The 12,297-nt window shown below is 34.2% G+C and overlaps 2 protein-coding genes across 3 annotated transcripts in view; one reads left to right on the top strand and one right to left on the bottom strand.

Annotated features, from left to right (window-relative positions):
• LOC149424252 (annulin-like) overlaps positions 1–1,252 on the bottom strand; it is a 33,931-nt gene extending 32,679 nt beyond the window's left edge. Inside the window, exon 1 of one of the 2 annotated variants that reach the window (XM_089631234.1) lies at positions 836–1,252. In XM_089631234.1, the coding sequence (XP_089487360.1) occupies positions 836–977 (142 nt within the window). In that variant the 5' untranslated portion in view covers positions 978–1,252. The remainder of the gene's footprint in view (positions 1–835) is intronic. The other variant, XM_089631235.1, reaches the window with a different exon arrangement.
• Positions 1,253–1,420: 168 nt separating this feature from the next.
• The window catches only part of LOC149424250 (transmembrane protein 231), a 41,257-nt gene continuing 30,380 nt past the window's right edge, over positions 1,421–12,297 (top strand). Inside the window, exon 1 of the mRNA XM_089631051.1 lies at positions 1,421–1,435. The gene's annotated coding sequence lies outside the window, so the exon portion shown is untranslated. The remainder of the gene's footprint in view (positions 1,436–12,297) is intronic.

Below are 12,297 nucleotides of genomic sequence, written 5' to 3'. Positions count from 1 at the left end.
CTTCTTTGAACAGATTTTTTGTTAGCGCCAGCCGCGTAACATTGTGTATACTAGTTATATTTGTATTGCTCTACAGAAGATATGGATCTAACCTAACATTATTAATTACAATTACGCATTGAAATAGAAGTTAAGGATCGATTATTTCGTTTGACACAATGAAAACATAACAAAATGATTTTAATGCAAGAAATATAATGCAGTATCCTGCTTAAACGTGGGTAAAAATTTTGAATTCAAGAAATAATTATTTCTGACTGATGTTTACTTAAGAAATACATTTCCTATTGCTCCTACGACGCTTTGTTGGTTATGCATAATCAATGTGTTGTGCAGCATTACATCTTCATGTGAATAAACGTTGTGGAATGTTGGAAAACATATATAATTTATCCGTGAATTAAGAATCGAAACCACACAAATTGGACAAAATGTTATAGAATGTCTGAAAACATAGCAGATTAGAACTACGTATTGAAAATTGAAAACAAACAAATTGAACAAAACATTGTGGAATGTTAGAAAACATTTAATATTTTAACTATGTATTAAAAATTGGAGAAAATGTTGTGGAATGTTGAAAAATATCTCCCATTTGAATTACTTATGAATTGAAAATAGATAACACACAACTAATATTTGAACTATGAATAATTGTGAATTGAAACAATTGGTTGGACAAAAGGTAGTGGAATGTTGAAAAACATCGCTCATTTGAACTACTTATGAATTAAAATTGAAAACACACGAATTGAACAAAATATTGTGAATGTTGGAATCTCTCAGTTGTATTATGAAATTGAATGAAACCACACAAATTTAATTAAAAACATACCTAGGCTGGGCTTTTTACCTTCTTCAGGCGGATTGGCAGGTTTGGGGAGCACTGAATCAGGATTTGGTTCTTCAGGTTTCCAAACTTTCCTGAAGAAACTGCACCCTTTGCACTTCCCGCAACAACTCATGGAGTTACCCATATCTTCAAATCACTTCACCGACCGAACAACTTCAACAATCAAACAAAACTGTTGAACTAATCAAATAATTGTTTTACAACTTGCACAGTAATAGCGTAAACACACTTGGGTGGTTAGATCACTGCTGTAATTAAAGAGTTGTATATAATAAATTTCACGTTTTTAATAATTTAATTCAGTTCCCGCGTTGCTACTTGGGATCGTAAAGCGTATTTTTTATGTCTGTAAACAAGGTTTCGCGTCGAGCGGCACTGGTGTGTTCTGTTTGCTCTTTCGCTGTGAACTGGTCGTATGTCGGTCTGGGACGGCATCTTGTACTAATGTAGTCTTGTCAGACCCGATCGCGGACGCCCACTGCAGGTGACGTCACATACTCGTGAATCCTTCAGGACTCCCGTCACTCCCGTCACAAGTTCGTCACGAGTCACCGCATCCCCGTGATTTGATAAGGAATTTAGGTCGGTACATTGAACCAGTTGCGGGAAGTCCCTGAAAAAATGTGCTGTCCGAATTGGGAGTGTGTAATTATTGCGAAATTGTTATTGATAAGGATTTGTGATTTGTGTCCGGCAGGAAGCAAAGGTCATTTCTTGCGATCGGATGCCATGAGACGTGCGGATGTAAAGGTGGAAAATAATTGATGAAACGTTATAATATCAATGATATTTAAGTGGTGAGTAATAGCATATTTTATGTTGTGTTACGTCTACCAAATTTGCACTATCTTTGTTAATTAACATTTATTTGTCATTAACATTTAATTATTATTACTAGCTGAAGTTTCCGGCGTTGACCTGGATTTATTCCACTTTAAGGGGTGGGGAAAATAGATGGGGGTGGTTTTTCGAAATCTCATATAAACATAAGCCATTGTCTAGTCTAAATGCCGGTCTCTTACCAATACAATACTGGCATACATTTTACTAAGGAACGAGGTATAACTAGGGCTGCCACCTCTCCGGGTTTGACCCGGAGTCTACGGGTTTGCATGGTGCATGTCATTCTCTGCAGACCGGGCGGTGGCAGAGAAGCGACAGACGACCATCACGGCGCGGAGCGCGTGACTGTCTGACTGAGTGAATGCATGATGAATTTTACGGTGCCAAAATAATGAGAAACATAAAGTTTTTGAGGCCTTCTGATCAGAATCAATTAAAAAAAGTAGCCAATGAGGTTTACAGGAGAACTTTTGAATACATACAGAAATATTATGATTTTAAGGATTCTGTATTCAAAATCTTTTCCAAATTCGATCTAACAAGTGCAGGAAGTTACGAAGATACTGTGGAAGCTATCGAATCACTTTATGACGAGACACGAAAATTAAACCAAGTATTTCCTCAGTTCGTACAATCCATTGATTCAACATTGCCTGTTGATTTAGGATGGGTTCAGTTATTCAAAGTCACCCCAACCTTCACCGAACTGCCAAAAATAATTGGAAAAAAAATTTCAATCCCTATAAGCAATGTTTTTGTTGAACGCGTCTTTTCTTTAATGGGAAATTTGTGGACAGACGAGCGAAAATGCTTGTCAGTGGACATGGTGAAGGCAGAGTTAATTGTGAAGATTAATTAAAATAAGAATTTTTGAAGTTTTTGAAGAAACCTGAGCAAGAAAAGATGCTTAAACAATCCCTTCAGAATAAAAAATATAGTTTTAAGTGTCAAGCTGGTCCAAGTCAGCTGAGCACTAGCTAGCTCATTATGTTTAAAAAAACATTACCAATGGTAATTTACCATGACATTTTTCCTTGATTAAATAATTCCTACTAAAAAAGTTATATTTTAATAAAAAAAACTATATTTCTAAAATCTCCGGGTCTACTGTTTTTGAAAGGTGGCAGCCCTATGTATAACTATACTACGTACGCATATTTATGGATGAACCCTACATAGCAACCCCGGTATAACATTGTATTTTATTACTTGCTCTTACCGAGTTATGAACCCGCGACCTCTGAGCTCAGAGTCAATGTGCTTACCATTTTGCCACCGACACGTCATCGTTATTGGTTACAGATTCAAACAAAATTAGGCAAGTGTTGCGCTGGTAGAATCAACGCTGGCAGTATTTTTAGATATTACATACCCGTATTCGTGCACTCTTCAACTTTGAATTGTGCAATATTAAGAAATAGACCCATCGATTTACGCACATGTACAGAAGGCAGGGCTAGACTTCACTGAACTCTTCAACAAGATAAGCACATGCTTTAGGGCTTCATGGAATCGAAGACGCATAGAATGACAGTTAAAATACATACAGCATAGAAAGACAGTTAAAATACATTTAAATTAAAATAAAAAAACTATAGCAGACTTAAGATCATGCGACGATCAGTGTTTTTTGATATAGTGTCCTCTGCGTGCAGTTCTATCTTTTATAAGCATAAACTTTTTAATATAAGTGTGTTTGTTGGAAGTGACTTGCCAGGTAAGTATGTTTTGGTATCATTTCTAAATAACAAATGTAGATCCTAGGAAATAAATTGTACAGCGCCCTTAATGTGATTTTTCACAAAAACGGCGCTCTACAAATTATTATTATTATTATTATTATTATTATTATTAATGTTTGCATTATCGGTTTTAGCATAGATAATGTTGTAGAAAACTGCAACTGTTGCAACTGAACCAGGTTTCACGAAGGAGGGACTCTCATAATAAATCCACCGTTGCACAAGACACAGTCTCCGCTTATAATTACTGTAAGACAGGAGTTTTTTTTCAATATTGCCAGGTTATTTGTTACCTATTTAGTTTCATTAAACAAAATATGGCACTGTTCAATATTAAAATAACATTATAATAGACCTATTTAAAAAGAAAACATTGTATTTGCCATGGTAACTGGATAACTTAACACACCTAACACTTAAAAAGTGAAATGAAGTTAAGATAAATTAAAACTTATTTAGGTAGGTCAGGTTTATGGGTTAGTTTTTTTCATCGCTTTTAGTGACTTTATATCATTTTTAAAGGTGTGTTGAATTGTCATTGGGTTGAGTTATCATTCAACCATTTTCAATCTTGCATTAAATGTTACATTTCGTTTATTTATTTATTTAATTTTTATAATATTGATTACATTTCAAGCTTTTGACTGTCCAACTACGAAGGATTCCCGTTTTAGGACAGTCAAAACAGTTTGTCACAACTATGATATTACGTCCACAGCAACTTGCACATTTAAGTTGAAATATGACAAAATTGCGCTGTAGAAATAAAACATTACTCTTATTACAAAGGAATAACTATAGCACAGCGAGCAAAAAAAATACACCAAAACTGTCCAACAACCTTAATTTCACTTATTAAATAGAATAAAGTTGTTTTATGTGGGCACTACATCTTTGTTTGGGTCATATACAAGTCTTAATGCGTCCCTGACAACAAAACATTATTGTGGCGAGTACTAAAATAACCAAGCCAGCATAGCAACTTAATGAATGAATAGTAATAATACCGGTCGAATATTCTGTCTGCTGTCCGATTTAAAATCTGAACCCGAAAGGTGAAAAAGAAACTTGGATTCTTGATCCTTCAATAAAGTAGAGAATCTTATTTATCATTAATCCAACAAGGAATGTGTTTTGAAATTACAATTGAGGGTATTTGCTATGTGGTACTTGTAATTATTTTAATTTATCAAGCCTATATTGATCGTATTGAAAACATCTCAATAATTACAACATTTGTCATATCCCCGTAGTATCGGTTCAATCATGTCTGATTACGTCTAAAAGGGAACGAAATGATAATCTAGTCTCCTTTAACGGAAGCAATCCTCCCAAAATGCCTTCCATTGATAAGCTTGGTGTAAGTAAGTGACCAGCTCAGGCACGGAGGCTCCATCTAAGCCAGAGACAAGTAAGCCTCTCACTTCAATACTGCTGTGTTGAATTTGGCAGCCACCTCTGGTCTGGAGCCCCTAAATACCTGAAAAAAAAACTTGACTCACTCTTGCGTCATGTATCCCTTCAGCACCGGTGCATAATCGTTAAATAAACCTAACACGCTCCCAACATATGTACACTGTTATTTTTCACATGAGAACGGGTCGCTTTTACGACTCGTTGTTGAATTCAACAGCTCGGCTGTAGAATGCTTTGCCGGCCTTTGTGTTTCCTCCCTCCTACAACATCCACATCGGCATAGATGACATAGGCCCCGAGGGAAATTATTTTCCTTTGGAGGAATGTAAAAAAAAATCAGCAATTTAATAACATTGCTCATATAAACGAAGATAAATCACTGATACATTAGTTTTATACGAAATTGTGAGCTGTCATAATATCTGATTGCATTTCATTGCCCTGACGCCACACCAGATCGAATTATTTATCCAGTTTATGTATTCCGCATTATTATGAATTATTATTGTAAAGTATCTGTAAAACATTCTACGAGATGCAGATATTTAAAACTGCACCTTGAAAACAAAGAAAAACTACCTGAATCTGTCACAGCTGATGCGAAAATTTAATTATAATTTTTACTGTTTTTATAACATGAAAGGTATTGTTTATTTTTTTTTTTACTTCGTGATGTATGTGTAATTAATTATATATCTGGATAATTAATGAAACTTCATTAATTTATTATTGTGCTCATTTTTAATATGATTAGTAACTTATAAATAACCGTTTGTTTCGTAAATACAGAGTGCGTTTTACGCTCCAGGATGATTTTGTTTGACCGCCATTTTGGTTTGGATGACATTTTTGTCAGTTGGCATTTAACTGGTTTATTTATGCATTTAACAGTCGTAGAGAGTGGTCGATAACAATGTATTATCTAACATCTAACGTCCCAACAACGTGTTGAAATTAGTTAAATTTGCGTGTAGTGAATAATTTTAAAATTTGACCCATCCCGATTTTTCTTCCTATGAGGGTATTTGAAGTAAAAGGTGTAGGTACAACAATAAACCAAAAACAACATCGATGCTTAAGGACAACATTTGAAACGAAATTGCTGAAATAACGCCAGAAGTGTGCGGAAATCGCCTTTGCGCCACGGCCAGAGACGGCTACTGGACCGGCGTCATATTTCATATTAAAGATCATAATATATAATCAATCAATTAAATATAATTTATAAAAATGTATTTCATTTAAAATTTATTAAAAAAACATCGACATGGTACATAAAACGCACCTTGTATAATAAAATTAAAATCTATTTATGTAAAGAATAGTGTCGGCGTGGCTTTGATATTTATATAAATCTACAGTTTAAAGCTCTGTACGCAGATGATACCACAGTTATGGTTAAATACTGTTCACTCAGGATGATTACTTACCGACTATAAAGAAACATCGAATTACTTCAAGATGGGTACGATAGATAGATAGACGTAGCCGTCTTTTTCTCTCGTAGAAAAAGCGGCCGGGCCCCGTGAGAGGAAATAACGATGTACGGCCAGTCTATACCGTGGCAAAAATCGGCCAAATATTTTGGAGTGACACTTGACAAACGACTCACATGGACAAAACACGTAAAAATCACTCTGAACAATGCTAAAAAAATATCCAACGCTCTATACCCCCTACTTCACTCAAACGCTAAAACATCCATTCAAAACAAACATCTACAAAACACAGATACGCCCCATCATGACTTACGCCTCACCCATATGGGGCACGGGGACACACAAATGGTCTCGCATCATTCCAGAATGCCACACTTAGAAAGAAGATACACCAAAAGCCCTTGGTTTGTCCGAAATAGTATAATTAATTAAGGCACGAAAATCCCCCCATTTAAAACCCATATTGTAGAATTAGCCAAATCGTTCTATGCGAAACTTCCTATGCACTCAAACCCGAGCATAGCATGTCTCGGGCATTCAAGTCCCAATCCCACACAATCCCACCTATCCATTCCCAGTCTCCATTACATTCCCCCCTTGATGAGTGGACTCAAATAAACAATTACAAAGCAACCAGATATACAAAAAATATAGTATAATATCACAAAAAAACAAAAACCTTGATTTTTAAAATAAATGCAAAAAATAAATAAAAAATACGATAAAAATAGTGTTTCAGCCTTATAATTTGCTATAGGCAGCCCACTCATCGGGTAGAAAAACCATCCCACAGGTACTTACCCTCACTTCAGTTCACGAGACATGGAGATTAATTTCCCCGACACTCTATAAAGTTTTACAATAGGATACCCCCATTCAGAAATTTATCTGTTTATTTAGGCCGGCCCTAAACGGGCGCAATTGGAGCAGTACGCTCCGGGCGCCGAATTGTCACACCTAACACATCGCTCTTGAGATTATTTTTCACAAGAAATGCAAATACAAGTCACTCTAATATTTTTTATTACAGTGATCAGTTACCTAGGCGCCTACTGGTTTTAAAAATGTGCTTCAAAATTTTACTAGCGCCAGTCGCCGTTTGGCTTAGGGCTAGCCCTGCCTATCCCCATCCTATCTGCCTCTTCCTTCTTCTCTTCCCTTTACCTTCTTAGAAGTTTTATTTTTCATTAAACTATATTAGCCTGCGAACCTTTTCAGGCTTAACTCTACTTCAACTCCTACATATGTAATAAAACCTGTTTGATTCTTCCAAATAAACAGGTAAACACTATTCGGTTACCCTGACTGTGACTATTGACATGACCTTATTAATATATTTATTGAATATTTCATACCGGTCATGTTTAGATTATGTAGGAATGTTTTAAAACTATAACAATACCGCGGTAATCAAATTGCTGGACTTCCCCCGTTGTCATTTTATATTATGAATAATGAATGTGTTAATAATAGGAAATTGTTATAGCGTGATTCGACAGGAAATACCTTAAAAGGAGATCAAATGTGAAATTTTCACGGCCAAAAGAATTAAAGTTATTTATTTTTGGGGTATATTGCCGTGTTGCACATCAGGACAGATGCCCTCTTCATTTTAGGGTTCTGTGAAAGTCCCATTCAAGTTCTGTTAGTATAACATCATTATAGGCTAGCTGCTTGACAGAACTGAAATAATAACAGAACTTGGAAAATAAATTCACAGAACTTGAAAAGTCACTTTGAAATTTATAGAAGTGTTCAAATTCTCAGAAACAACCTGTCCTCTCACTCTTTTATACATTTCAATGCAATTCTATCCTACTATGGGATGCTTTCTAGCATTACCCACCTTCATCGGTTCCTTTTCTTTCGCCTGACCGAAACTTTACATAACAAAGCGTCCTAAAGAAATAAAAGTATTTTGTTTACTTTGTAACGATTAATTATATATTATATTAAAACTTTGTTGACTTTGTTTCCATCACATTAATTTATTTATTAAAGTGATGTAAACAATGTTATTTGCGTTTTAATATAATAAATAATGACATCACAAAGTGATAAGCTCTCAGAAGAAATTTTCTTCTAAAAATTAATTATATCGTTCTGTGCGAGGAAACGGATTTAAAACAGGTGTGCGGAAAATGTGGTGAAAAACTTGCATTTCAGCAACAGAATTAGACAGATATGAGCACATATTGTACTTACCTCTCATTAACCATTTTGAACGGGATCAGTGGCGCTGCAACCTGCCGCCCTGGCAATTGGGCAAGATTAGAGTCTTTAGTTTGGTAAATACTTTGTAGATATTACTAAAGAGACAAACTTATTTCTTTTTTCTTATCTGTTTTTTTTTGAGTTTATGCATTTACGCCAATAACATAAAACACAAATATGTAATATTTTTAAACATTACATAATAAAACATAGTGATTTGATATAAGACTACAGCAATTTTACATAAAAGTACTAAAATAACAAAAAAACGCCTTGCAGAAAAAATCAGCGATCAAAATGATTTAATATTTATTTATAACACGATAAAAGTAAATAACTTTCGCAGAATTTAAAGAAAGATGACAAAATAAATATTATTTTTATCAATAAAAACAATTACTTTTTAATAATTTAATCTAGGTAGGTACTAATTAATATATAGGTTTGATATAATTTTAAAGAAGCAATGGGCAATATACTTAATAAAAATATTTTTTAATAAATTTGTGGCCGAGTTGGCATCGCGTCTGGGTCCCACTCGCTGAATTCAATTCCTGGACTGGCTATGTCCTCCATTTACGACACAAGTAACATTTTCCGCCTATTGTGGTGATAGTAAGAGATTTTAAAATTATTGTAAGGTTATTCATAACCCGTTAATGTTTATCTTTCTTTAAAATAATCTCGAATTTAAACTAAATATGCTATTTTTATGTAAAATCAAAAATATTTTATTCAGGGTTTTCCAATAAGAGGTGTTATTTTGAATAGCCCGCTATTTCAGTAGATGTTACTTTTGAAGCTGTCATTTTTTGACATTTGACAAGTAGAAACTACGCCATTAATAAAAATGGAACAATACACGCTTCAACAACGCATTGAAATTATTTAAATTCACTTGAGTAAATCAAATGCAAATCATCTTGAGTGATGAGGCCCATTTCCACCTCGGTGGCTTCGTCAACAAGCAAAATTGTCGCATCTGGGGCTCGGAAAACCCAAGAGTTATTGTTGAAAAGCTTCTCTATCCTCAACGTGTGACTGTTTGGTGCGGTTTATGGTCCGGCGGAGTCATATGACCTTACTTTTTCGAAAATGAGGCTGGAGCAACAGTTACGGTGAATGGATCGCTATCGAGAGATGATTAATGATTTTTTATGGCCGGAATTGGATGGTATTGATCTGGACAACGTTCACTTTCAACAAAACGGTGCTACGTGCCACACAAGCAACGAAACCATTTATTGCTTGTCGAAATATTCCTTGAATTTTGTCCAGTGGTTTGTGAAAAAAGCATTGATAGTAAAAAGTGGTCACCGGTTTCTGGGCTTGTTATTACGCCACTGAAATGATTGAACACATTAATTTTCCATAGCTTTATGGACTAGCTATAATTAACTGAATGTACATATGGACAAGTATGTCGTATTCCAAAAAGAGTAATACCATCTGCCAGGAATAATGATTGAGGCATTTAAGAACTGCCAATAATTAATGCGTACAGTATGCAATAATTAATAATTGTTTTTGTTGTACTATGTTACATATAAAATTTGTAACAAGGTGTGTGTGCATCACTTTACTTACATCGCATCTATGGTCTTTGTGTGTGGGATCTTTAAGTACCTACACATTGTCATTTTGCTATTGGTCAAATTGACAGTCCTGGAATTCTGACTTGGAGAGTTGCCAAACCTGAGGGAGCAAGGATCTGTGATTTGCATTGGATGATCTTTGATCACCAGCCCATAGCAGCGGGCATTTCTCTTGGCTAAGGTTCGACGAACACATTCGTTAATTTTAGTGAGCTCAGCTTTGCATATGGAGCATTGACCATTGGATTGATGGAATCGGATGGCATCTGCCGATCCTGGTTAAGAGGGACCCTTTTGGGGACCAGCAGCGCGAGGCTGTTTTGCAATGGACTACAACATTATTTTTTGGATAAATTATAAACTGGGGAACCGGAATCTACTACTTCGCATCAAGAACGAACTGATATCACACCTTCATTTTACCTATGCAAGCCCTTTGCCAGACAGATTATATAGTGGATGCTAATTAATTTCTTCTTTATTTTGTCTTTTTTTGTGGTAATACATTTTAATATTATTAAAATTCTTTTTTATTTCTAGATAATAAACCCTTCCTTACTTTTATTTGTTGCCACTTAATCTCACGGTAACAACTATTATTAAAACAGTTATTGTTTATAAATCGTAAACGTACAATAGAATTACGGAATGTATTATATTGCACTACCCCTGCGTACACTCTGGGGTAAAAAAATAAATATTAAAATGAAATATTTCTAATTATCTTTTCCGATTTTATGTCCGGGTTAAAACTTCCCCATAGGAAAAACTAAACCCTTCCACACACTTTTCCACAAATGATCATCTAGTCAATCAACACTATGCAAGTGCATTATATAAGCAAAATAAATACAAACAATACAAGAACAACACGTCAACTCAGCAGAGATCAAATGGGAAAATAATTCACCGACTCCAGACATTTTCATATCAGAGGTTTCGGCTCGGTAGAACTCCTAATAAATCCTACTGATCCCTCAACATAATTTTTTTTAAATCTTCGTTATCCTACATGTATTTAAAATGACTGATTTTTGTATTTTTATATTTAAATTTTTTGATAGATCTAATACGTCTAAATTTTTAATGAGAGAGATAGGTATAATGCCAGTAGCCGAAATAACGAATGGTAATATTTTTATGAGAATGCCGAATTCTTTTTATCTCATTTCCTTAGTCTGGGTATTTTCGTATTTTTTCATTAACAGATTTTTTAATATTACAGGAATTTGGAATAGCGATATCAAAGATATATTAAGTTATTATTTTAATTTTGTCATGTAAAACTATATCGCGTCTATTATGTCTAATCGTTCGGTCTGTTAGTATAGTTTTATCATAATATATTTTATAAAATTCGTTTTCTAAAAATGAATTTGGTTCGTATTCATAATATGGTATTATATTACGGCGGTCAATCAAGTTATGTTTAATTACCAAACTTTGGTGAATTATTAATGAATTATTAATTATTATTGTATATTCATATTATATTGTTTGACGTCTCTCAAATAATAAATAAATATATACTTTTAAATTATACATGTATGTAATATACGAGTAATATGATTATCTGGTAAACAAAACAATACAGTGTGTGGCAAGCCTACGCACGACGGAAGTGAAACTTTTATTATTCTTCTCTCTCTCTTTTCATTTCATTCTCTCTTTTTTTCTGTCTATTGACATATTTATAAGTAGCATATGATAAAAAAAATTAAAAGTTATAAAAATATGGGATTCGAACCCGGGTCCTGCATAACGAGTGTCGAACGCTCTGCCTCTAGACCGCGAGGAGAGATATTTCGCGCGACGCGGCGTTATCGGCCTTGATTAGTAAATTTAATTATTCAAAATAAAAATAATTAATCAAAATACCGTGCGACTCTACCGGCTCGATTTTTAGGCTGTATTTCGACCAAAATATCATATAGGTACCGTAAATTAAAGTAAAGGTAAATTAACAAATTTATGTAATTTTTTAGTACATTATTAAAAATCGCTGATAAATAAAAATAATTAATCAAAATACCGAGCGTCTCTACCGGCTCGATTTGTAAGCTATATTTCGACCAAAATATCATATAGGTACCGTAAAGTAAATTAAATTTAGATTAACAAATTTATCTAATTTTTTAATACATTATTACAAATCGTTGATAAAAAAAATTAAAAGTTATAAAAATATGGGATTC

Source organism: Hesperophylax consimilis, chromosome 4, assembly GCF_061612785.1.
Source record: "Hesperophylax consimilis isolate HC1 chromosome 4, BYU_Hcon_1.0, whole genome shotgun sequence".
NCBI lineage: Eukaryota > Metazoa > Arthropoda > Insecta > Trichoptera > Limnephilidae > Hesperophylax > Hesperophylax consimilis.
Note: the sequence above shows the minus strand (reverse complement) of the source record. Positions and strands in the feature narration are given on the sequence as shown.